The sequence below is a fragment of the Pieris rapae genome, chromosome 15 (assembly GCF_905147795.1).
Source record: "Pieris rapae chromosome 15, ilPieRapa1.1, whole genome shotgun sequence".
Lineage (NCBI taxonomy): Eukaryota > Metazoa > Arthropoda > Insecta > Lepidoptera > Pieridae > Pieris > Pieris rapae.
The window spans coordinates 1,557,757-1,585,558 of NC_059523.1; the positions used below are offsets into that span (position 1 = coordinate 1,557,757).

The 27,802-nt window shown below is 33.3% G+C and overlaps 1 protein-coding gene across 2 annotated transcripts in view; it reads right to left on the reverse strand.

Annotated features, from left to right (window-relative positions):
- Positions 1 to 27,802, reverse strand: part of LOC110995071 (synaptotagmin-7) — a 249,537-nt gene that overhangs the window by 43,520 nt on the left and 178,215 nt on the right. Inside the window, exon 1 of one of the 2 annotated variants that reach the window (XM_045631354.1) lies at positions 23,400 to 23,610. The exons of the other annotated variant lie outside the window; for it this stretch is intronic. Within the exon in view, the coding sequence (XP_045487310.1) occupies positions 23,400 to 23,524 (125 nt within the window). The 5' untranslated portion in view covers positions 23,525 to 23,610. Of the gene's footprint in view, positions 1 to 23,399; positions 23,611 to 27,802 lie in introns of those variants that run through there. 2 annotated transcript variants of the gene reach the window in all.

The window sequence follows — 27,802 nt, forward strand, 5'->3', positions numbered from 1 at the left end:
AATTATTAATCAGTTTACTTATCTTGACGTGAATTTACTTATTGGTTATTTATTAGTTTTAAAGGATTTTTGTTTTAAACTGAGATTAGCATAGATCTATAATTATTTTAGCAACACATTGGAGTTTCATTTATCATATCAAGAATTGGTTTAACGCCACACTTTAAAATCTTCAAATAAAAGGAAAATCTTCCTCGCTACTTTTACTATATCTTTATTAACTTAATTACATCCGCTGTACATTTTATTAAAAACTAATACATTCAATAAATTTCGTAATAATCAAAGCAGATTTAAAGGTTTTTGATTTTCGTAACAAGTTCCAATCAAAGTTTATTTATTCAAATGTATAGACTTATAAATGAATATTGAAAATATGTATGGAATACATTTATAACCAGGTCCAAAGCGGACGAGAAGATCTGGCAAGAGACTACGTCACTGTTTTAAATATTAAAGCTTTCTATTAAGGAAATTGTAAGGACTAAAACTATGACGCCATCTTCCACTTATTAAAGTAATACTTTATACTGCTTTTATAGCCTTGAAATGAACGTAATATTTTAAGATTACCAAATTAAATTTAACGAGATATTGCACTATACACCATAAATCCTTACTAATCGACTACAAAATTTAATTATAACAGATATTAATAATACGTAAATTAAAAAAAATGTTATAGTCTCTATTATATTTTGAGACTATGTTTTTTACTTGTTATACAGTTAAAAACGCTATACAAGAATAAAAAACCCACCGAACCTTCGTGCCTGAACTGTAAAATCATAGTATTTATAAAACGTATCGACTTACTTAAAGGCAGGCATCGCACTCACTACCCTCAGGCGTGTATCCATGGGCGCCTTTAACCTGCCCTTTAGCCCCTTGCTCAATGAAAACAAAACCTTGGTTTTTTATAACGAAAGATTTTTTTAAAAACAAATTATAACATGCAACATCTGGTATCATCATAATTTTAACTAAAATATACTGTAATTTGTAAATCATATTAATATATACGCGTCTCTCTAGAGAACCTTTTATTTCTGATTTATAATTTAAAATAATGAGGTTTTGCAAGAATGTTTATAATAGAGGTCAGACGACCCAAATGTTTTTTTATAACACAAAAGACAATCAGAGATTGATTTGTCGCCGTATTCTGTAACTCTCTATAATGAAATTAAGTTATTAATTGGTTACAGTCGCCCATTTGTCGATTAAATTTTAAAGTATTATAAAAAATATTAAGTACATTGTTTAGAACTGACCCATTCGCATGCATGAGGTCTAGATCACATTCTTTGACTGAAACAACAAAACCAAAAGCTTAGCAATCTCGAGACATCGGTAACCGGACAAAAACAACAATTACAAGCACAGAACATTTGAAAAAGGAAAATCGCCCCAACCCGGCTGGTCACCGTGGGGCAAGAGACCAATACCCCCTAGGATTGCCCCCTCCCAAAAAACACAACATACATACATATGCACACAAGGCAATCATACTGATGGGAGATTTCAATGGCCAGATTGGTAAAAGATTAACAAACGAAAATAACATACTAGGCCAATTCAGCACAGGAAAAAGAAATGATAACGGACAAAGACTAATACACCTGGCACAGGCACATAACCTTAGGATATTAAATAGTTTATATAAGAAAAACAAAAATAAAAAATGGACCTGATTTCTCCAGACGGGAACGTGAAAAATGAGATAGATTTCATATTGTCAAATAAACCTAAATTCTTCAAGGATGGGAAAGCCTAGGGGAGGCCTATGCCAAAAGGCAAACTGATACCGAAAATTGAAATAAATCTAATGTATATTTGTATCAGGTTAATCAGTAATAAAGGCTATTTTTATTTTTTTATTTTATTTTTACATTGTTTAGAAGTTACACACAAATTGTCTAGCACTAAATACATGCCGGCATAGTTTTTGCAGAGCCTAATGTTAAGTGATACGACCGCCCATGGGCACTCTTAATGCTAGGAAACTCGCGAGTGCGTTGCCAAAAACTTTTACCAGAACCATATCGGGCTTACAGACCGATGTTCAAAATGTTCCAAATTAAACATACTGTAATTCAAATTCTATTAGGTTGACCATTTTGACAAGTCCATTAATGCACAGCTGGGGATCGAACCTAAGACCTCAGGGATTAATCACACGCTGAAGACACTAGGCCTTTGAAATGACAATCCAGAAATATTGCCACGGGAAATCCACTCAATACGGGAAAACCAGACGGCAAGTCAATGTACAATTAGAAAATCAATAAAAATTATTAATACAGCCGAGGTCACTCTACTTCTAAGCACGCAAGAATAATTAAACTATAAAACTCGCGACAAAATACAGCTATTTGCATATTATATTGCTTTGAATATGTGCTATTTTCCATTCTGTCATTTCAAGAAGCATTTTAAGTTGACAAAAAAAATATGTATTAAAACGTCACTACCATAGTTAAGTTATCTTAAAAAAAACAGTGGCGCTGGCAACCTCTTTAGGTATTGGCCTCAGATTTCTGAATTTGTTTCATGATCATTTTTAAATCTAATAGGCAAGTAGGTGATCAGCCTCCAGTGCCTTATACACATCGACTTTTTGGGTCTAAGACGTGTCGGTTTCCTCACGATGTTTTCCTTCACCGTGCGAGCAAATGTCAAATGCGCACGTAGAAAGAAATTCCATCTCAGATAAGAGAGTCGCACGCTGAAGCCACTAGGCCAACACTGCTCTTTTCTCTGAATTACGTTATTATTTTCTTTATTAAGAGTTCATTAAATTTCAAACTTAAACTATGGTATATAATAAAAATCCTTTCTGACCTTTTAGCTTACATGCTATTTTTATAAAACAGTAGTATTAAATCTAATTCATATAGCAAAAAAATAAATTTATAAGCAGCCACTTCGGTCAGGTTGTCTGTCGACATAGGCGTACGACTACATGGCTCAGGCTCTGGAGGCTGATCACCTACTTCCCTATTAGATTTATAAAATGATCATGAAACAGATTTAAAAAATCTGAGGCCAAGACCTAAAGAGGTTGTAGCGCCACTGATTATTATTATTAATTCAGAGAAAAGTTTTTATAAACGTAATAAAAGACATTTCATTTTCCTTGACCTACATGAACTAAACAATATTACTCCAGCTAACTTTACGGCGTTTTCTATGCATTTGAGACAAAAGAAGCAAACACAATGTGTGTCAGAATTGACAGATGACACAAAGCATATTGTACACGTGGCGCCTATTTTCCATTTATTTTTGTATCAATATGGTATCCATTACTAGCGCGTGTCAGTCTGATTATAAGGCAGAATGGGTTACTGTCCCCATCAGATTGGTCTTAGAGTAATCGGAATCATAATACATAGATCTCTCATCGCTTCTTGCCAGTTTTTCTTGTCCGCTCTACGCCCTTGACTTGCGAACTGGTAGTAAATGTAAATTAACTATTAATTTAATTTTTTTGACGTTCATAAATGTACATGTTTAGCTATATGAATAAAGATATTTTGATGTGAAACATCTATAGCCGCACGTAAAACCGATTTCTGGCGTGGCGACGCATGCCGTGGCGACGCGTCGCCACACTATAATATGATATACAGTCTAAATGAAGTAGTAAATTTCACATTAAAAATATTTAATGAAAATAATGTTTATTCAACAAATAGTCATCGTTATCTGGAATAATATTTTATTTTATCATTATAACATATTTAGTTCCTATCACAGTTTGTTCTTTTCTGCATATTACTTTTACAAAATAATGTCGATGTTTCACATCTGCCAGGCGTCCCGTGACGGCTCACATTTTTTGTTCGGTTGTTTGTTTGTTTGCTAGCATGAAATTTTGGAGGTTCCATTGAACTCCTGTTAAAACAACAAAATTATTATTATTATTGTTTTGAAACACCGCATCAATATCTGCTTTTCCAAGTCTGTCAATCCCTCAAGCGTTTTAACGCACTTCTTGACCGATCTGTCGAGGCTGATCTAATACATCAAGAAAAAACTTGTAAATTAAAGAACTGTGAAATTTCGATTATGAACCATTAAGTTAACTATAAAATATATATGTAATAAATAATTATATTTCTTAGATTTGATACATTAGATTATTTATTATGTGTTAACTGATGTTTCATTAAATTTCTGTATGTGGAAAAAAACGCTAGATTAATGTAATTTAAATTGAAATTGGCAGATTTTTTTGTTAGAACATTATGCATTTTACAAGAAATGGTTCCACATTGTAGTGGTGCGTGGCAGAAATTGCCTTAAGAATCGCTTAGTTGTGGAACGACGGACGTCAATGTGATACGGATGGTATTTTGTATTCTGCCTTGACGTCCGATGATGAAACTCAGCTGCAGGTACGAACAACTCCTCTGACCACTCTCCATGGTAAAAAAGAACTAAGAAAGCAATTTGCTTTTGTTTAAATACATTCGCTTCTGGCCTTTAAATATTATCTTATAACAGACTTCAGCTAGAATTCAGATTATAGATAATGTCATATTAGCTATTGCTAAGCAAATATGGCATATAAAATTCATAATTTTAAGTCAAATAACCTTAACGAATGGTATTTCAATTCCCTATATATTCATAAATAATATAAATGGCAATAATTATATATACCAGAATTAAATACCGCCTACATTGGATTGGTTTTCTTTCACTGTCTGAGCAAGTAGTTAGCGCAAAAATAAACAATATTTTTTGGCTATTACTTACGTTGCGCATCAAAATTAGGCCAAGTTCACAAAGTTTAAATTTTTTGAATCTACGAAAAGCTAAAGTACTCTAAATGTTCAAATGTTTTATTCGCGAAGAAAAGCCTCCATCCGGTTCCGGTATGAACCGCTTCCTGTAATTACGAATATACGAAATGTACGCTTACAGCCACAATACATAATACAATGTAAAATAGTGAAAAAAAAATGCGAAAACATCTAAATATACACACACTAGCAGCTTAATAAGCTGATGCGCGCGTATTTTGAAATTTGGGGAAAATATCCAATATATTTTTAAAAGAGTTCAATGATGGTGCACTGATTACACTTTCCAGAATCCAGTTGGCCACTACCACGTCATTAAATTTGAATGGGCCTAACTCATCGGCAAAGAAGACAGAGGGCGTAGTCCGAGAGAAAAAGCCAGCTTAAAAATATCTCGGATCTAGAGCAGTGTTGGCCTAGTAGCTTCAGCGTGCGACTCTCATACCTGAGGTCGTAGGCTCGATCCCCGGCTGTGCACCAATGGAGTTTCTTTCTATGTGCACATTTAACATTTGCTCTGAAACCGACATGTCTTAGACCCAAAAAGTCGACAACGTGTGTCAGGTTCTAGAGGCTGATCACCTACTTGCCTATTAGATTTAAAAAAAAATGAAAAAAATGATCATGAAACAGATTTAGAAATCTGAGGCCAAGACCTAAAGAGGTTGTAGCGCCACTGTTTTATTTATTTTTAAAAATCTCTCGGTACTCCTTTAAAATAGCAAACCATCGAACAATACTTATTTTAAAACAAATATCGCAAAAGAATTAGAAGTAGCCTGCACTAGTCCCAGACCCTTTTATCAACTATAACTTTGTAGTATAATATAAAGTTTCAGTACTCTTTACCAAACGTAATTAGACCAGGTTACGACAAATTTATGTGGTATGTTCGTTTTAATTTCGCATAATAACGCAATTATAATTAACGAATGGGTTTTGATGTAGCGATTTTTTGGAGGATAATGGTCAACTTACCCCACCAGTTATATTACGTATAAATTATAGCCAGGGGTATAATTAGAAAAAGTTACTTGAAGTTATGGTTTGTCGGGCTGGACACTGCTATTACGTAATTATATAAAACAATTTTATGTTTTAATAATGTTAATTTTTATTTTTTATTTTACTGTGAATGTATCTAGCATAAATGGTTTGGCTACTCGATTGCGAGAAAGTTGCAAGTTGGCGTCTTCAGTTCTCATGTCATTTTCACACGTATATATCGTCTCAATAATATATTTTGATAAATGATTGTCCTCATTTTAATATGTGTGATATTTGAAATAAAAATTTAAAAATAATTACTTTGTACTTATATTTACAACGATATTTTACCACTCTTTCAAAAAAACCTATTCAGCAAACAGAAAATCAATTTTTATGATCACTCTTAAGGCTCTATTGTGTTCGAAAAGCACTTAGATCGAAGTGCTATCGAGAAAAAATGAAATTTTAATGTCCAGTAATTTTATGAGGACTTTTGAATTGAACTTGTTAACAAGGGCAATTTTATGTATTAACGGGAGTTCCCAGGATTATGCATACTTGATGTTAACAACATAGAAATTATATAAGTTAGTATATATAGGTAATAGAAAAATAGTTGTTTGTTAAGTTTATGGGCGATAATTTAACATGACAACGTCATAACAAAATATTGATGAAATGATTGCATACTTTTACAATACAATTGAATTATCACTATTTTGTGTGGATGCAAAGAAGGAGTGATTTTTCAATGCATAGGCCAATCGAGTGGAAGAGATATCGAGCACAGCGTACAAAGAGCGTACCGGGACAATGAGCGTATAAGGACAATGAAGTGTTTTTTCGTGCGTGCAGCCAGCGTTCATCGATTTATAAGATGTTTTCACGTCAATATTGAAAACGTGAGAAGACAGTAGTAAAGAATTATCATATATTCAATACTGGATAAATAATTAATCGTTTTTTTTTGTATTTTCAGTAGACTTAAAATTTTAGGCGTTTTCTATAACCTAAACAAGTGTCAATGTGTCATTTACCCAAGTATTATTAGACTTAATCGATAGGATATATTTATATACGTTAACAAGTGAACTACTCGATAAAATTTATATTCCAGCCGTAGGTTTTTAATGTAGGTTTTTTCAAGAAAAGAGCGTACCAATTCTTAACAGGCCGGCAACGCACTCGCGAGCCCTCTGGCATTGAGAGTGTCCATGGGCGGCGGTATCACTTAACATCGAAATGCTATCGAAATAGCACGTCAATGCGCAAATTTGCGTTTTTGTATATGCAATAAACATTTATCGACTGTTGTATTAATTATTGTAGCCTTGATGCATATAGGAAAATTTCATTCTTTTCAAGTCATCGTTACGTCTTATAAACCAGATTTATGATTTCCGGCTTTATGGAAACTCTCCTTTGTCGCAAAACGTAGTAAACAACTACTTTAATATTTTCTTTTCCTTTATACCAAAACTAAATCTTCTACTAACTAATCAAAATAAAATTGACAAAATCAGAAGGCCCTCCATTCAAGAGAACATGGAATACAGGATATACAAAACTATAAAAGCGAATTGGATATCTTTTAAAGAGAAATCGGACAATTACTAACAGAACACAAATTGAAAAGAGAAAATGTAACGAAAAGCATAGATACTAAAGAAATTGAACAAGTTGTGGATATATATCCAGATATAATAATAAAAGCTAGCCACTGCATATTACCCCACTCTCCTATGAAATATATATATATATATGTGTGTGTAGGCACAATTCCAGCTTGTATCAGTGAACAGAACCTTCTAGAAACACAGAAGAAGCTGCAATTTGCTCATTACTTTTTATTATTATTATTGTATTATCATCACAAATTAACCTAAAGTAAACCTGAAGTAAACCTTTCTTATATAATTGTCTTTTTACTAACATAGCATTTACACATTTAAAGAAAACACTGAAACGTCGGATAAATTAAAAATTCTGTTAAATAATTAATTATAATTTTACAATAATACATAGCTTTAATCCGGTAAAGAAGTGTTTTCTTTAAACCTTTCGTAATTGATAATACATAATATTTCGCTTATTTGGTCCCGGTGGTAGTGTACCTTTAACGCTAGTACAATTTCCTCGCAGTATTTTGCTACTCGTTTGTTAGGAAAACATCAGATCAGACAGCATTAAATGTGTGTAAATCGGAAACAACATAATAATATTTAATTTTTATGACGTAATTGTAATGAAGGACTGAAGCATCGTACGGCATAATCTCCACTAATACCATTTTAAAACACTTTTAAAAAGCTAAATCATTACCACGAAACTCCACCACGAACTAAAATTGTAATAATTTTGTTCTAGTGGACTTAATGTTGATTTAATACGTAGCGACTGTATAAATGATATATGACGCTGCAAATTGGAATTTATGTATGAAAATATTTCGAGTGCACAGAGTATTGGATAAAAATCAAACTTTCCACTTCTCTCCCTCGTTCTATCTCGCAATATACAGTTTCAAATCGCAACCGACGTGCCTTAGTTAACAGTCGAGTAAATTTTAGACGAAACTCCAATTTCCAAGGTATTGAATACAATATCGTCAATTACATCTATAAAGAATAGAGATAGACCAGAGAGTGAAATACGGGGTTTGGGACTTTATTTTTGGTCTCAAACATTACATATATAAGCTGACCAAATTTGAGTCTAATTGCAGAAAATGACCTACCTACCATGTGTACTAAAGTTATTTATAAATGTATAAAAAATATATATAATAATAATAATGTAGTAATGACATAAAATTATCAATTTGTCTTAAATTTGATGTATTTGCTTTATGTTTTTGTTACAGTTTTTAAAACTGTTCCACCGTAAAAAAATAAAAATGTTATTCTTCATACCGATAACAAAACAAACACTGTTTGTATATTTCATTCTGTTTGTTGTATGTTCGTAAGCCTCGAGGGGAAAAATCAAGGATCATACGTGCGTTCGTAAAAGCACTATTTTTTTACATTCGCGTATTTTCATAAAAGCTTCCATTGTTTCTTTTGTAAATGTCTATGTTTGTCGCTTTATTTTTAGAAACTTAAAGATTAAAGATGCTAAATGCTTATTAAAAAAAATCATTGTATATATAAAGGCGGCAAACAAGACAGAAAGAGCGGGTCTCGCGAGGAATTGCGCCCCGGCTCGCCCATGAATATTGTTAATAAAAATATTACCGATGTAGTCGGGGCGTATTTCCCGGCGCGTAACACTACACTATTTCACAAATAGTAGCAATGAAATGTATTTTTTGTTTGTTGAAAAAAAAATTGAGATATATAAGTAAAGTCCCTGGAAACGATGGCTGTAGAGTAAAATATTAATTTAAAAAAACCCTTATTAAAGATTAAACATGATTTTAGGGGAATGTATTAAAATCAGTTATATTTTATTTTATAAAAATCAAATCGTGATCAGTTAAGTTGTTTAAGTTGGTTCTTTTAAATAAAAACATCTGCAACAATGTTATAAAGATTGTAATTGAAAATTACAAAGATCACTATTTGGCAGAACAGACAAACAAAAAAACTATGGCAGTCAGCAAAGGTTATCATGTCACATCTGATCAAAAGAGTCGCCTACCTCTATGGGTTTATTTATTAATACTGAATAAACACTAAAAACTATTAACATAGACAATACATATTAACACCCATTTGAGGAATATTCAGCATAAAAATACAAAATATAAAGACCCTTAAACAATTTTATCCCACTGACAAAGAGAAATACGTGCAACTATAACTATCAGCAAACTACGGGCGAAATCATCTGCAGCTTAGGACAATAATAATATAGTAAACGAATTAACGAATAATCAGATTTATTTCTGGTGCCACCAACATATTCGTTATAAATAAGATATAGTCTTATTATATTTGTAAAATTCTTTAATAGTTCGATATATTTTTTAACCCTTGAATAAGTTTGTATATTACACTAATATGAAAATAAAGATTACAGGAAAAACTTTTTTTTAACAAAATAAATAATAAAAATAACCAAGTAGTCTTCGTTTACCTGGAATATATAAATCGAGAATATTGTTTAAATGAACATTATTTCTAATCGAGGTAGCGAACCAAGAGTATCATGCAAATGGAGCTAAATGCCGTGAAATTTTAAACAGTGAATGGGGAAAGTTTGTCTGCTAGTTATATTTGCAAAATAAACGGATTCCCCGAATTACAGCGAAATATGGAAATTGTGACCATTAAAATGATGGCGATACGTTTGTTATTAATATATAAATAATTATATTTCTTAATATCTCTTTGTAGGTTTTTTTTTATAGAACAGGGGGCAAACTAGAAGGAGGCACACCTGATGTTAAGTGATATCGCCGCCCATAGATACTCAACTCAAATTTGCTCTCAGAACATCTTTGGTTATGTTGCATTTTTTTGATAGAACATGCGGCAAATGGGTAGAATGCTCACCTGTTTTCAAGTCAACACCCATAGTCAAATTCCATCATCGGACATCGAGGCAGAATACGAAATTCGTATCATCACAACGTCCGTTCCACTACTGAGCATTATTTAATGACGGACGAGGATAAGTTTACAAAAAATTGTATGGAAGTCATGTTGAATCATAATTTTCTAACATAGCCTTAGCAGTATTAAAAATACAATCAACTAATGGTAGCAATACATAAATCATACTTTATCAATGTAGGTTATTCTACCTGGGGTATATTTATTTTAAAATATATGAGTATTTCTACACAAGTTAATGATACTAACATGTGATATTTTGAAAATATAAACACACAGATATTGGCGTTCTATTGGAGTAAAAATTGACATAGGTCCAGTAGTTTTTGGGGTTATAATCTTGAATATTGAAGGCCGGCAACGCACAAGCGACCCCTACTGTATTGAGAGTCGTTGGCCGGTGGTATCATTTAGCAGAAAACTTTGCTTATTATCAAAAAGATGTTTTTTTTGAACAATAACTATTCTGAGTCATTTATATAAGGGGTGGCTTACCCCAATTTTTGTATTTCTTTAATTCGGCATTACTTAAACCCTTAAATATCACCAGTTTTATCACCAATTTTACCAGCCCTGGTTTTGTAAAAGCGATATTAGTACAGTATTTATCTTTGGTATTAGATAAATATTTCTTTTAATTTGAGTTTTAAGAAAAAAAAAACTTTTCTAAGTATTGCAATCTTTTAGGTTTAATAAATTTTCCTGTTATATTTTAAAAGCAAAGTTTTCTTTGGAAATACAGAATGAAATTTCTATAAAGATTTTCAACTTAGCGTATTCTGCGAAACTTGTTCGTATTTAAAAAAATTCTTTAATTTTTTTTAGAACAGGGGTCAAACGGGGCGGGCAGGAGGCTCGATACCACCATGGCGTCGTGGTTCATATAACCCGCTATTCGATTCTGGGCAATTAAATTATCCGATCCGATAACAGAGGAGGATTGTTTTTAGAAGGATTTATAGCATATAACACTTTTTTATAAATATTTCATAGCATAAAACATATTTTAGGTTTCCTTTTGTATTCCTTTACGTAAACGAATATAAAATTGTTTACATACAGACTTTTTCTCAAAGTTTCAACCGGGGTTCGAACCTATAACCTCTGCTTAGTCAAGTATCTAAATATATAAATCATACAATGTCCATTATACTGCAATTTATTATTTCCACATAAATTATTTAAACGGTATTTTATCTTCGCTGACAGAAAAGACATTATGCCGTGAAGAAATCATTTAAAATAGATTATCTCTTGCTTAGCAGTTTATGATAAGATCTATCGAGAGAGTGACGTGATCTGAATAGCTTTGAACTAGAAGTCATTAGGAAAGATACGGAATTTTTCAATACATAGAGTATCTTGTAAGTATAAATACTATGAAGTGCGTATACTTTTAATTCGAGACGTGGGTTTTTGTAGTGTTGTAATTTGTTTACTGTAATTTGCTTCCTGCTGAGTGGCTCAAGAAAGAAAGGAATGAAAAGGTTAGAGAAAACCAAACAACAAATATTACACTAAATTTAAGCATAATCTATAAAGCTTTAGAATTTAATGTCAGCTTAACAAATCTATGTACCTAATTGATCTGAATAAAAGGCTTTTATTATTATAATTTGCTTCCTACATCTTATAGTGGCTTAGCTACCTTGGGTGACTCCCGGTGCGGAAGTTGGTGGTGTCATCCAATCGAAAATAAAAAGGAATAAATTGTATATGATAAAGGACATGGATCATTTATTAAAGACCGAGAGTATGGGACGGGAAATCCCCCACGACAGCGTCAGCTCTTTTGCGGGAATCCCCGAATTCTACATAGTACTGAGCTAGTGCTAGTGGAGGAATACCTGAAAAATAAATCGCCTAATAATAATATCCTAGCGATTTTTATTTGTTTGAAAATTGTTCTTAAAGTTAAAAGACTGAGTGTGTGTCACCCTAAAAAATGTGTGCGGTTCGCCCACGCCGCCCCCTCCTTGCTACGCCACTGCATCTTATGTAGGTATAACGTGGTGTATAATAGTGGATAATAGCGGGTATTCTCTGGTCGGCCCTATGCCAGCCCATCGCATGACACCGTAACGACCCGTGCAACCATTTAGAGCAGTGTTTCCCAACGTGCCCCACGCCCCACAAGGGCCATTTGATTGTTAAGGGTACTTCCAGAATTTATTTAAATTATTTGGAATTTGAATTTCATCTTTACATTACAAGTTTTAAAACTACTTTCAAATAGAAGTATTACCGAACCAATTCAACTTAGGGTTCTTGAAGAAAAGAGCGTACAAATTCTTAAAAGGCCGGCAACGCACTCGTGAGCCCTCTGGCATCGAGAGTGTCCATGCGCGGCATGTCCATATCATCAGATGAGCCTCGTGCCCATTTGTCCCCTGTTCAATAAAAAAAACTTTTAAATTTGTATAGTGTACAATTCAACTTTTTATATTATGAAAATAGAACCTCCAACGAACCATGAAAAATAGGCAAAATACAAATGTATGTAATAACTTTTATTGTCCTGTTATTAAGATTACTTGTATTCCATAAATGTATTTAATATGATGTAATTGACCTTAATATTATTTCATATTGGTCACACAAGCATATTTTCAAGTCTCAAATGAGTCTATCACTGAAGAAAAAAGTGATGGACTCAGTTGTGACACCTACACTGTTGTACGGCTGCCAATCATGGCCTATCACAGTTGAATTAATAAAGAAAATTCAAATATTTCAACGGTCAGCCGAAAGGAGCATGTTAGGCTTAAGTCTCAGAAACAGGGTAAAGAGTACAGCGATACGACAAAGAACAAAAATAATAGACGCGGCAAAAATGGTGTGCCGCCTGAAATGGCGTTGGGCAGGGCACACAGCAAGAACATGTGACAACAGATGGAGCGAGAGAGTGCTGCACTGGTACCCGCGCGGCACGAGCCGGCCGCAGGGGCGCCCACGCCGACGCTGGGCAGATGACATCATCGCAGTCGCCGGGGTTACCTGGCCGCGCCTGGCCCGCGACAGACGCGAGTGGAACCGGAAGGAGGAGGCCTATGTCCAACGGTGGACAAACCAAAACTTAAGTGAATGACGTTTTATTGTCCCCTAATTTTAAAGTTTTTTGGAAATAAAGGCTATTATTATTATTATTATTATTATTAATTGACCTTAATAATAACATTCATATGAGTTTGCACTTGCAGGGTTAGTTCGTAACTAGATCAAAGTCTGGTTTGAGTCATTAATATCACTCTGATAAATGGTTCATGGCGTATCACTTGCATTGTTTGTCATACTGAGTAACAAGATAGGTTCGTTTAGGCTACAACTTCCAATGATTCCAATATTCAGTTGTGCAATGTTGTCTATGAATATTGAAAGTATCAAACCAATATTCGTTAGATGAATTAAACCCAATTTAGCGTATAATTGAAGTTAGTTTGGCTTTACAAGTGTGTTATCAAAAATGATATTTTATAATAAACTGTATAATAAACGATATAAAAAATATTACTTCTTTCAATGCATTCAAATCGAGGCTGGGTGAATATTTTTTTTTTTTAGAATATGTCAAACCAAATTACATTTAATTTCATTTTCTTATAATTGGTTTTTTAATTTGGTTACTTTTACTTCTGGGTTTGTTGTGATTATGTGTAAATTTCTGTGTAAGTTTCTGTGATATAGATTATGTGTTATGTTTACCTGAAGCATTGTTTCGTATGTAAGTGGCATTTTTGTCTTTTTTGAGAAACATAATTAGAATTTGTAATTACAAACGCTTATTAAAAGCACGTATTACCTCCATAAAAGAAAAAAAAATATTTATATCATCCCGGCTGTTTCATAGTTTAGAAGCATCATTACTTAATTAATTAAAGTACGATTTTACGTCCAATCAGAGCAGAGTAGATGCCCCGAATGGGGCAAGGCGTTATCTTGACTTTGGACAGGACTTTGAGGAGTATGTGGAGAATTGAGTAATGAGACATTGGACCGAGTGGGCTCTAGAAGATTGTGTGTAAAAGTGAGATCGGTGCCTCGAACCCGCTAACTAAACTAGCTAACATTTTAGCTAATGACATATTGTACTAGTTGCGTCTTTTGTGCTCGAAATATGCCCACATGACGCCCACTAAAACCCCTAATGACCATGTTCATATCGATGGAGTGACGATATTTAACCGACATATATATCGGCCAAAATATAAACCAGCCCGTATATGGAATTGTATTCGTTTTTACAACAAACTCTCAAGTAAATTAACTCAAAAGTAAATTAATCAATAAAACTTATTATAAATGTGACGATTTTAAATGATCCTAATCCTTGGGAATTATTTGTTGCAGTTCAAACAATTTGTATTAAAAACTTGGCGATAGAAAAGAGTGGCGTAAAGTTTCTTGCCAGTTCTTCTTGCCCGTTCTACGCCCTTGACTTGCGAAATGATAGTAAATGTAAAGTTACAACTAATTTAATTTTTTGACGTTCATAAGTGTACTTGTTTACCTATACGAATATAGGTATTTTGATTGATTGATTGGGTATAGGTGACTAAACTAAAATACTGTACCCCAATACCAGAATCACCATTCGATAGGAAAATTCGTGTTTAATTATCTTAGGCAAGTATTATTTAAATTTCTGTTCAGGCCATCGAAATATTGAAATAAATCAAATAAGGGATGGTAATAGAGTTAAAACCACGTATAAATCAGTTAAAGCGTTGAACCGTTTAGCACGGGTCAGCACTGATTGAATATCGATAAGTGTATTATGACATTTTACACCTAAGATCTGTGAGAATTTATACCAAGCCAATTCACGATTCAAAACTAGACCTTTGCTCGAACATATAGTAACTATTTGTATAGTTTAAGACTTGTTTTTATGTTCATTATGTAATGTTGTGGGGACCTTATTAGTTTTGTACTCGTGTTACATAACAAAACAAAAGAAACGCGCCCTGGGCGTATTTTGAAACGAAATCGACATCCAAATAGAATACGAACTAAACAAATTGTATAGAAAATTAACATTTTTAAGGATATTATCGTAATGTTAGTAATATGGCTTTAGGTGATGCTAGCTGCTGATTCCCATTGACAATTTAGGTGGCAAGAATAGACCGATGACCCGATGTTTTTTAGTTTTTAGTTATAGGAGACAAACAGGCAAGAGGCTCATCTGATGTTACGTGATACCACGGCCCATGGACCATTGCCAGGCTCGGTGCATTGCCGGCCTTTCTGGAATTGGTACGCTCATTTCTTGAAGGACTCTATGTCAAATTGCTTCGGAAATACTTCAACCCAAACTGTCTTAGATCTCCCCCAGCTATTTCTAAAAGTGTTCTATGAAGGATACTTGTTGTGTCAAGTATCTACAGAAACTAACAATGAAGGTAGAGAGGCATTTCATGTCAGGAGGCGGTTCCGCATCCCGCCTAAGACGATTGTTGGTGGCGCCTTTGGGTTTTAGTGGTATGCACAATCGTGAATCCCACAAAACCCTCCCGCACTAACCAGTGTCATCGTGGTACGGCATGATGCATTATCCGAAGTCAACAAAAAAAACTGGACTATATATAAATATTCTTATCTACACTCAATATTACAAAGAGGTAAACTTTTGGTTGTAGTTTTTGATTTTAAACATTCTTTTATCAATAGAAACCTTATTTATAAGTGTCATGGGCATATTGACCCGAAAAATTCAGTCTTTTGCGGTGGGTTTGCAAAATGAGGAAAAAAACAGTCGAACGAAAACATTTCTAACGAGAAAAGTTGTGGGGATGATAATGCCTACAAAAAGGTCAGAATGTCACTAATTGAAATAATTTATATGGGGTTAGTTTGCAGGGTATGGTTTGAGAATATAAACTGTTCACAGAAAATATTTTAACAGGATCTTTGAAAAGTATACAATAGAAGTATACTTTAAGAAATAGAAAAATAAAAGAATCTAAACATATGGACTTCTCCATCTCTTGAAGCTCATACATTACCACAGCAATCAATAAATGACTTACCTGTAACGAAAAAAATTACATATATATTTTACATTGTTAATACATATAACGTTAATTATTCGTGTGTCTGTGGTTCGTTTTATAAATAAACATAGTTAACAAAAATTCTTTAAAAAAAACAAAACAAAAAAGCACAACATATCTTGAAATTCATAGACCTTTGTATGTACATACAATAAGATACAATTTTCCAGGCTGCCTTTACTATTTTCAAAACATTGTACTCATGCATATTTGCCTTTCTTACGCTCTCTACTTAGCATAAGATTTAATGGCGACTTTCGAGTTAACTGGACTGTTAAAAGCTTTTTGATTTGACATAGACTACAGCAGGTGTCGCAGTCTCAAAAAAACGTAACTAAGCGAATAAAAAAATAAGCTGCCAAAAGTATAGACAAATGACTTAGACACAAAGACGAACTAAAAATCATAAACAGTTACGACGTTTAATGTTGGGTTCATTAACCTTATGACAATTACGATAAGAGAGATTCACTAAATTTAATATAAATAAAACCTCGTAAAAATTGTAGTCATCTCCAGCATAAGTGCTATTATATCTAAAAAGTTTTCGCCACATTATTATATATTCTGTTCCTCTAGACAGTTTACATTAAAACTTCTAAATGACGATAGTCAAAGTTAGATAATTTTTCAAACCGCCTTTCCATTATCCCGACCCGTTTTGTCATGGTATAAGTATATGACATTTTTCTGGTTTCTTTTCATCAATGGGGCAAACGGTAAATAGACTCATCTGATGTTAAGTAATACCGCCGCCCATGGTCACTCTCAATGCCAGAGCGCTCGAGAGTGTCAGCCCTTTAAAATTAGTACGCTCTCTTTGAAGTACCTTAAGACGAATTGGTTCGGAAATACTTCAACGTGTGGTTCCACATAGAGGTGATGCCCAAACCATTCTTAAGAACGTTGACATGTTGAACAACGGACGTCGAGGTGATACGGGTGGAATTCCGTATTCAGCCTCGTCATCTGATGCAGTATTAATCCGAACAACTTCAATGAACACTCAGCATTAATGTAATTAAAAATAAAGATAACTAGCATCTAGTATCGAGAGTGGCCATGGGCGGCGGTATCACTTAACATCAGGTGAGCCTCCTGCCCGTTTGCCTCCTATTCTATAAAAAAAACTGTCTGAAGTACCATAATTTTCTTAATTGCTTTTTCTCGGCAAAACATAATAGTTCCAAAGCTGACAGGCACAGTAGGCTTACAAAGTGATTAATTACACTAAAACAGAAAGTGCCTGATCGGGTAGATCGTGATATTTTGAGGGAGAAGATAATCCTATAACTGAGGTTTAAATAAAAACCTCATAAGGAAGCCTTATCCATCATTAACTTAAACAAGGATATATTTCGATAAATTTTATGAAGGTTCTTAAATATAATAAAATTTTATGATAGAGGAAATGTTATCTTTACGGTACTTTTAGGCACTTTTTGCCATTAAATATATTGATTTTAGAGTTATCAATCGCGTATGAAATATTAGCAGAGATATTTGAGAGATAGTCCTGTACTGATACGAGATTATAGAGAGGAAATATAATAATAGTATTTTTGTATGGTTTTAAACAAATAATTATTAAATTTACTCATTACTAAATTTAAATTTACTGTCAAAATCTTTCGCCATTAAATGGAGTAATAAAATGACTAAAATAAATAATAAGAAAAACATTCAACTAGTCCGCTAGTAAGAACGACGTATTTTATAGCGACATCTTTTGTTTTCTATGATATCAAATAAAATACACTCCAAAATTTAGATGTTATTCATACAAGCCAAGGTTAAAAGCTTCTTCTGGCTCTCTCTCTCTCTTCAAAGTCTCTGGAAGGACAGCATGAGGACACCGAAAGGTAACCGGCAATCCTGACCCACAAATCTCTGTTTTCCATAATTCAGCGGTAAAACCGTTGGCCTAGTGGATCAAGCGTGCGACTCACAAGTCTTAGGTCGAAGTTTCAAATTACTACTGATTATATGGATTACTCTTTGTATTACAATAATCGCGTTATACTGGCGTGAAGGCAAACGGAGTGAGGCGGTTCCTGTCTGAAGCCTAATTGACGAGTTGTGTCAGACAGAGATTCAAAATGAGACTTGTCAGAGCAATTTATAATCAACGTCGTCGCGAATCTCTTAGGGACATATTTAAAAAAATATTACAGAGCCTTGACAATTCATTTGTAAAATAAATAAATTGCTCAACCGTCTTTTAAATAAGTCAAAGTAGTAACATAGTTTGTTAGGTACTGTGTTAAATGTTATACCATTCTACCTTGTGATATAAAAAAAAAACTTAACGAAATAAATATAAAACTTTTTTTAAAAATACACTTCGTAGACATAATAAAAGAAAAAAATACTGGTGCTGCCTAATTGGGCAAAAAAACTGTACAAAATCAACTGGTTAGAATTCTAGTTATATAGGTTTACATTTCCTTTTCTTTTTTTTTAAGAAATCAAATTTAACGTAATTCTCAAACTGTTTGACTGTATTATTTATAAATAATACTGTAAAATCTATAGTTGCAATTTGTATTATATTTGTAAATATGTAAGCACCATGTACATAATAATTTAGTTATCTGCTGCATTGTTATAACACCACAACTTTTGTTAAGTACAGTAGTTTTTTTTCTCGGTCTTGACTTATAATATCATCAAATCAATGAATACTCAATATTGTAAAAACTATTTTAAAACAGTAAGTATGAAGTTTCTTGTCCATTTTTCTCCCCATGGTCCTTGAAAGGGACCACTTAAGTAATTCTTTTTTTGATATTTTAATTGAAAATTGAAGGAAATATACTTTAAGTTAGTTCAAAGAATCGGATGGAATCTTATATATGACATAACCCATGTAGCTTTGCAGAGCCACTGGATTACTAAATCCCACCTCAGAGCCATTCATCTAATCGTATTTTATAAATATTCAGTATCAATTACATCGGACATATACAGGCGATTTTCGTGAAAATAAATCAATTTCCCCCGACATCTGTCTCACGATCTCGAAATATAAATTATTGTAGAAAAATTTTTCCATTTTTCCTCGGCGGTCGTAAATTTTGTTCGGGGTTTTGACTACGAATACAGATGATTAAATTTGACGTAAAGGTATTCTTTAGAAGGTAATATAGGTTTATTTTCAGCAGCAGTAAGTTACTTTAGAAAAAATTTTAAACTTCGTTAGATTAGAAAAAAAATTCATACATTCTAAATGAAAATCAATAATAAACTGAACTTTTAAACACTGAAAATTTAAATTTTAATCGAAAATAAAAATACTAATAAAATAAAGAATGAGAGCAGTGTTGGCCTAGGGACTTAATCGTGTGATTCTCATCCCTGAGGTCATATGTTCAATCCCCGACTGTGCCCGAATCGACTTTCTATATGCGTTAACGAACCGGACGGTGAAGGAAAACATTGTAAAGAAACCACCTTGCCTTAGGCCCAAAAAATCGACGTGTGACGACGATGTGTCAGGCACAGGTGGCTGATCACCTACTTGCCTATAAGACATTTGAGAAATCTCTACAGTAATCTGAAAACCAGACCTGAAAATCTAGGTGGTGAGTGAGAATTTCCATCATGATGTATCATGTCGAGTTTTCTCTAAACACTGGTGCTACAGCATAGATAATTCGCTTTTGCACGTACAGTTGAAAGTTGGAGTGCAAACAGCGCTGTATGTGGATTAACAAGTATTAAAAAATATGTATACAAAAGTCTTATCGGCAGTTAAAACTGGATCAAATCAAATCAAAACCAAAATGTATTAATAACTTATGAACGTCAGTATTAAAAAAAAAAGATTTGAAAATTTAGTTTCCAAATCAAGTAGAGCGAAAAAAACTTATTGAAGCAAGCTTGTTTGACTTCTGTATTATAACAAATAAATGTAAAAAGCTTTTAATCCATTTGTGTGTCTATTCAGTAAGTAACGAATGATATTTCGAAACAATACTGACTTTGTTTTACTTTAATAGCAATCTGGAAATGGAAAATTGGAGTTAGGGGTGGTTAAATATTCTTCTTCCTCTTACAATCGGGTTATTTTGTGGTGGTTTTCCATTTCCTACCTTACTGACTAATATACATTAGTACGTAGTTGAGCAAGCATTATCCTCCTTTAAGTAAAAGGACTACCTACTATCGTTACTACACAGTTAATGACTACCTAGAAGATAAAAACGCTTGGCAATAGTTCTAATTATATAGTTATAATTTATGTTCTATCTTATTTATGTTTTATCTTGGAAGTGTTGTAATATGTAGGTAATGGTGAATGTGGTAAATAACAGAACAGATTTTTATTTTATTTTTTATTTATGTAATTTTAATGACGTTGTGATTTATGTCATTTTCCTTTGAATAATTGTAAAATCAAGTCAAATCAAATCAAAATATCTTTTTTCATTTAGGTAAACATGTACACTTATGAACGTCAAGAAAAACAAATTAAATTAATCGTAAATTTACATTTACCACCAGTTCGCAAGTCAAGGGCGTAGAGCGGGTAAGAAAAACTGGTAAGAAACTTTCTGCCACTCTTTTCAATCGCCAAGTTTTTAATACAAATTGTTTGGACTGGAGCAAATCAATCCCAAGGATTAGGATCACTTAAGTATTCGTCACATTTATAAAAGGCTTTATTAATTAATTTACTTTTAACAAGGGCTTTGAATTTATTTAGTGACAGTTCTCTAATTTCGCTTGGGAGTTTGTTGTAAAAACGAATACAATTTCCGTACGTTGTAATGTAGAGGGAGGGTAAAACTTGCTGAGTGTCTTGCCCGTTCTTCTCAGAACAAGGCCTCCGGGTAGTTTTGCGAACGGATGGCGTTGTTTTGCTCTTTCGTGATTTTTGTAAACGTTTATGACATTCATAAGCATGCCCTAAGACGCATCTAAACTGAATAAACGACTTTTGATTTGATTTGAACTCCTTAAAGGCCTTTCCTGGCTCCCCACTATCTCTAACGCAGCCGGGGTCATCGGGGACTGTATGAAATAGCTAACCGCAAAGCTTATTCTTACTCCGCTACTTTTGGACCCAGGAAGTTGACACCGAAGCCTTATTAAATGATCTAATTATTTTTAAAACATAAGAATTTGAAGAAAAAAAAATTGGACTACCCTCAATTTATTTTTGACGTCGTATATACCCAACCAACTTCATACAAATCGTTTCGTAGGAGTTTGGTTGGTGACACGGGAATTTTCAATAAAGCCTTTGCAAGCAGCTTCAGTTCCACCTGTGATTTGAATATATTTACGGAGAGTCGGTAGGGATTTCATTGTATAGACGTAAAGTGCAATTATCCTGAAAGGCATGTTATGTTTTATTGTTACACTTCTACCCCAATTCAATCAAGTTAATCAATTAGATAATGTATGTTAATGTTGTTTCAGTACTAAGAATGATTCTATAACATTATTTAACTTGAGAGCTATTAGTAATAAAAACATAGCAAATATTTATATAGGTTTATATCTTCCTTTTTATATAATTGGTATTTCTGTTTAATATAACCGAAAAATATATTTTTTTTATTTCAGATAAAAATGTAGTTTTTTTGTGACACAACACAAAAATACATGCAACCCTTAATTTTTCATCTACCCTTTACGATAAATCTCAATTTTTGTTTGCTAGTTAACTAATATATAACTAGTTCTTAAGAATATAATATTTATAACTTGAACTCTGAGGTTTATGTAGAGATAAATCACAGAAAAATCTAAAAAGTTTCTATTCCGGAAAACCGAACATTTTTTGGGGTAGCATATCAACATTTTCCATGTTGGTATGTAATAATAAGGTAGACTAGGCATTAAGGAGAACAAATAAAAAAATAGCATTAAAAATTGTCAGTATAGGTATATCTTAATATATATATTTCTTGTGTGCGTGTGTATGTGACTGAACTCCTCCTAAACGACTGGACCGATTTAGACGAAATTTTTTGTGTGTGTTCAAGGGGATCTGGGAATGGTTTAGATTCACAATTTTGTCCGCTGGACAATGTTTTTTTAATTAATTTTCAATTTATTAGTTGTTGTTGATTTTGGAATGTTTTACATTGGATCCGACAGACGGCGCTACCATCGCAGTGTCAAATTTTAAATAATATTCGAATTTTAATTTTAGTCTGTCCCGAAATTTAAAAAAAGTTTTGTTATCATTGTGTTATATCGTGTGTGACCATGTGCTGGATCGTTAGATATTGTCATAACATTTGAATAATAATTTTCATCAAAATGGCTTATTAAAAATTGAAATTTTGAAATTAAAGACGTGTAGACAGGACAACGTCTGTCGGATCCGCTAGTAGTATATAAATTAGTGTATGTTACTAAATTGTTCTCCAAAAAACTTGTTCTGGTCAGCAAGTGAAGACGGTACTAATGTACCGTTAATGACCGCATGCAACTGTATAAAGCGCAAATTCGTCTCCACATGGAGTACTGTTTTCACCCTTGGATCGGAGCTCCTCGGTCAAAGAGCACACGCAAACATTTTGGCATTGAGTATCCATTCACCATTGGCAGCGGTATCACTTAACATCAAATGAGCCTCCTGCCCGTTTGCACCCATAAAAAAAAGCTAGAAAATTTTGAGGTCTGGGACTCACATGTTTTTTCGAGATCATTTGTTTTTTAATATACAAGTACCTACTTGTAGATCACCTGATCAGCCTTTTGTCATATACCTACGTCATTGACTTTTTGGATGTAAGGACGAAGAAGGAACATCTAACAGTGTTTCTTTTAAAGGTACAAGCGTGTACATAGAATGCTCATTGATAAATAGCCGACGGTTGCATACGACCTGAAGGATAAAAGTCGCATAAAGCCACTAGGCTTGCATTAAAATTATTGCTGTAAATAAAATAAAAATTCTCCAGAAATTTTGTGCACCTCAAAAACCAGTCTCTGAAAACTCTTACTAAGCATTTTCTCCTTACCTTTGTGCATAGTACTCGAAGAATGCCACTAGGATTTCAATTGACCGAGTCATAGCCGCCCACATTTCGTGCGTTTTGCATTTTGACAGTGGCGGCGGAGGTAACCCTGACGGGCCGTCAGACATTTATTGACATAATCACACACTGACACTTCTATATAAATACCCTGGCTATACACCAAATATATGCAATTCAACTTAGGCCTTTTCTATATAAATGAGACGAACGCATAATCACATCGAAACAATTGAAATTAAAAAACAGAAATTAGTGTAATTTTGTAATATACATTCGGGACGTAATTGTTAATGTTGGCTGCGACTGTACTTAAGCAGTTTTAAACAATAAAACATTGTACGTGACATTACTAAGTTATAAAGTACAAGTTATTAATTTCCGTAACCGACTGTACCTACGTGTAAGCTACAATAACGGCTTTTGCACGCGTCTATACAGATCTTTTACACAAAGGATATTATGAGTATACTAAATAGGGTTTTGCTAAAAACTTTGTGCTACAAACATATTGTAATATATATTTGAATTAAAAAATATTTATTTCTTACACGAGGATATTTTATTTTTATTTATTGTTTATTTTCAAATAACGATTATTTAGTAATATTTAATATTCAAGATAATACTTCTGTTTTTAGAAAAGATAATATAGTGGTCTCATTATTAGAAAGGATATTTAATGTATATATTTGAAAGTGAAGAATATTAAGGTTTTTATATCACTATTGACTTTATTAAGGAATTCATTAATATTTTATATTTGCGAATGTTTTGGTTTTACACAAAATATTTGACAACCCTAAATATTACGTACTACACCAGCTACGCAGTTGAACAACAGGTTAAACAATTAAAAAACGAACACAAAAAACAATTGCTCTTATCGACAGCGTCTCAGTTCAAATTACAAGTACCGAACACTTAGAATTCCATATTTAAAAATTCAAATTTCGAAAAGCGTATATTCCGAACGACCGGTAATCTGAGACTGACGACAGGATAACCGCGCGCATGCTCCCTAGAAAATTATAGTCTGAGCGACCAGAGTATAGGACCTCTGATTTTGATCTGGGTACTAGATTTTTGTATGTAATCGAGGCTCGGTTACAGCGACCAGGGGTCAACGGAAACTGGCCGTGCAGGGGTGAAAATTCATAAGCTTATCGCATCTTTTGTACTAGAAGCCACAGTTGGTTTTAGTGGCGCTTTGTGATCGAATAGTTGTAACATTGAATTTTCATTATTTCGTTAAAATATGCATTCTTTATATAAGATCATTTGTTGGATTTTCACGGATTTGTTAACGATTGAATTATATAGTATTCAAATAATAAATTTTAACGAAATATATCTCTTTTATTTAATATTAGTTTAAGATTATGTCACTGTAATTTATATCAATAGATACTTTTGAACACAAGAACACTTGCGGAATATAAAATAATAAAATCTAGATTTACGTAAATTGATATTTGCTAGCGGCGCGATTAGTCATGGCTTCGGATTAAAACTAGTTCATTATTTTATGAACATACGATCAGCCTGTACGTGTCATCGGTTTTTGGATTTAAAACACGTATTTTTAACAATGGAAATAAATGTATAATAATAATATCCTGTGATACTTACAAATAATGTGGCTTTCTATTGGTAAAATATTTTTTGAAATAACTTTACCAGACCTAGAGATACGCCCTGCTCTTACCTAAAGGGAGAATTCTCGACCAGTCAAACCACCACTTTATAATAATATACCTAATTATCTGGTGGAGTGGGATTTTTGGTGGGCCATTATTACTAAAAACAATTTCCCCCGTTAATAAAATATACTATCGTTTTAGCTAAAGAATGTATCCCTAGAATGTAGAAGTAAACAATACGACCGGATGTTTTAATTGTATAATTGGCTGCATAATTATTTTAATTGTATAATTATTATCGCTTTTACTATTTCACAACCCCTTTTTCAATACAAGGCAAACCCAACTAATTCAAATTCTTCGGCCTTATACAAACTATTTACGTAATTCAGTCAAATATCGTATCTTTAGATTATAACTAGCTGGTCTAAAAGTCCTAGTGGCTAGTCAAGAAGTTGTACGTTGGCGCGTTTCAGGGTTTCTTTACACACACCTTTATATTATTATAGACACCTAAAACCTATTGACATTGATTATATCATTTCTCGACCAAAACATTAATAAGGTTAACCACACGTTATCTTAATTAATAATTGTTTGTGGTATGATGTAGCTATAATGGAGTACATCAACGAAATTACGCAATAAACATTGATTGATCACTGTTCGATCTACGTCTAAGTAATTGTTACAGGCAGGTTTTTGTTAATTGTCTATGCACTAAACCAGTCTGTATTAGACATGACTAGTGCTACTATAACTCTCTTTAGAGATGCGAAAAATACGGTGTTATTACTATAAATCGATTACTTTTTCGGACACATTTAATAAATTAAAAAAAATATTATAAGTATTCTATCATCCTCATAATTGTCTAAATATTATACTGTCACTTTTTAGTAGCCTTTTAGTAACTACTCTAGGTATTTAATATAAATAAACTCTGCTGACATTTTCGTATGGGTTGCGAGAATGTGAAGCAGTGTACCAACTACTCTGCAACTTCAAGAGAAGGAGGCAGAATGGATTTATGACTCCTTCGGCCAATTTAGACCCCTGCTACATTCAGGTACAAGGGATGAGCAAACACATTTCCACCTCGGATATAAAACAGGATACATTCAAAACTTAATATATTTTTTTATATAATAGAGTGAGAGAAACGAGCCTGTGGGACGCCCAAAAACCGGGTGTCTTACTCATCGCAGCCTATAGACACCTATTTTTTGTGGGTGAGTTGCCGGCTTTTGCGGGAGTTTGAGTATGCCCGAATTTTAAACATTTGGATGACGTATCTCTCAGGAAAGACCCCCACCGGGAGTCGATTCCACAGTTTGCTATTTCGCAAAAAGAAAATACCTTGTGAAACGGACAGTGGAAGAGCCATGTCAGGCTTTTGTCGTACAATGAATCTGTTTCCGGCTCATACTAAGGCTGGACCGATAATTACTGACCGATAATACGTGCTGGTAAATTCAAATTCTGCCAACCTTACGATCACTTCTCTATATCTTTGAGCCCAAAGAGTTGAGGAAAAGTACAAAATGTTTGACTTCATGAATATCACATCAGCATACAGTAAACCAAATATTTATAGCACAAAATGTAGTCTAAAGATTGACTGTAACTCTTTGAGGTAGGTAAATTTTATATAAAGTTGCTATAGTAGTATACTGTATAAAGTGACTTTGCATCAATAAAAATATAAACTTAAATCTTTGTATATACAATTCTTCTGTGAGTGTGTATGACACTGAACTTCTCTCAAACGACTGGACCGATTTTGACGAAATTTTTTGTGTGTGTTCAAGGGGATCTGGGAATGTTTTAGATTCTCAATTTTGTCCGCTGGACAATGTTTTTTTAATTAATTTTTAATTTATTAGTAGTTGTTGATTTTGGAATGTTTTACATTGGATCTGACAGACGGCGCTACCATCGCAGTGTCAAATTTTAAATAAAAAAAAAGTTTTGTTATAATTGTGTTATTGTAGACCATGTGCTGGATCGTTAGATATTGTCATAACATTTGAATAATAATTTTCATCAAAATAGTCCAGAACGTTTTAGCTTATTAAAAAAAAATTGAAATTTTCAAATTAAATACGTGTAGACAGGACAACGTCTGCCGGGTCCGCTAGTTTTATATAAAGTAGCTATAGTAGTATACTGTATAAAGTGGCTTTGCATGAATAAAAATATAAACTTAAATATTCTCTAACAGTAATAGAATAGTCACAGAAGTGTGTATCAAATGAACGGCGCTTGTGATCAGTGGCGTAGCTATCATATGGCCAGGTGGTGCAGTGCACCAGGGCCCCGGAGCTCAGGGGGCCCTCAAACCTCAGCTTTGAAAACAATGAGCTACTACACGAAAAAAAAGAAACAGTAAATATCGCAGTGTAAACTGCTTAAACAACGGGGTACCCACTTCATTTTACAGTGGAACAGAGAATTTTCCTGTCCAAACTGAGATTTTAACAGTTACACTGGATTGTTAACAGTTCGATACACTAAATTCATCAATGTTTCCAGTAAAACTGTCAAAATTAGATGACTTCACCGATTTTCATACTGTACGCAGCAGCAATGGTTACAGTGTTAGTTGTTACAGTATTGACTACAGAGCGATTCATTTAATTTTACAGTGGCACGGTTGTTTCACTGTTCTTTATACGGTTAGTGACGTTATCAGTAGTGTTGCCCAAAATCGGTCTTGGTCTTGCAGTCTTGGTCTTGTTCTTG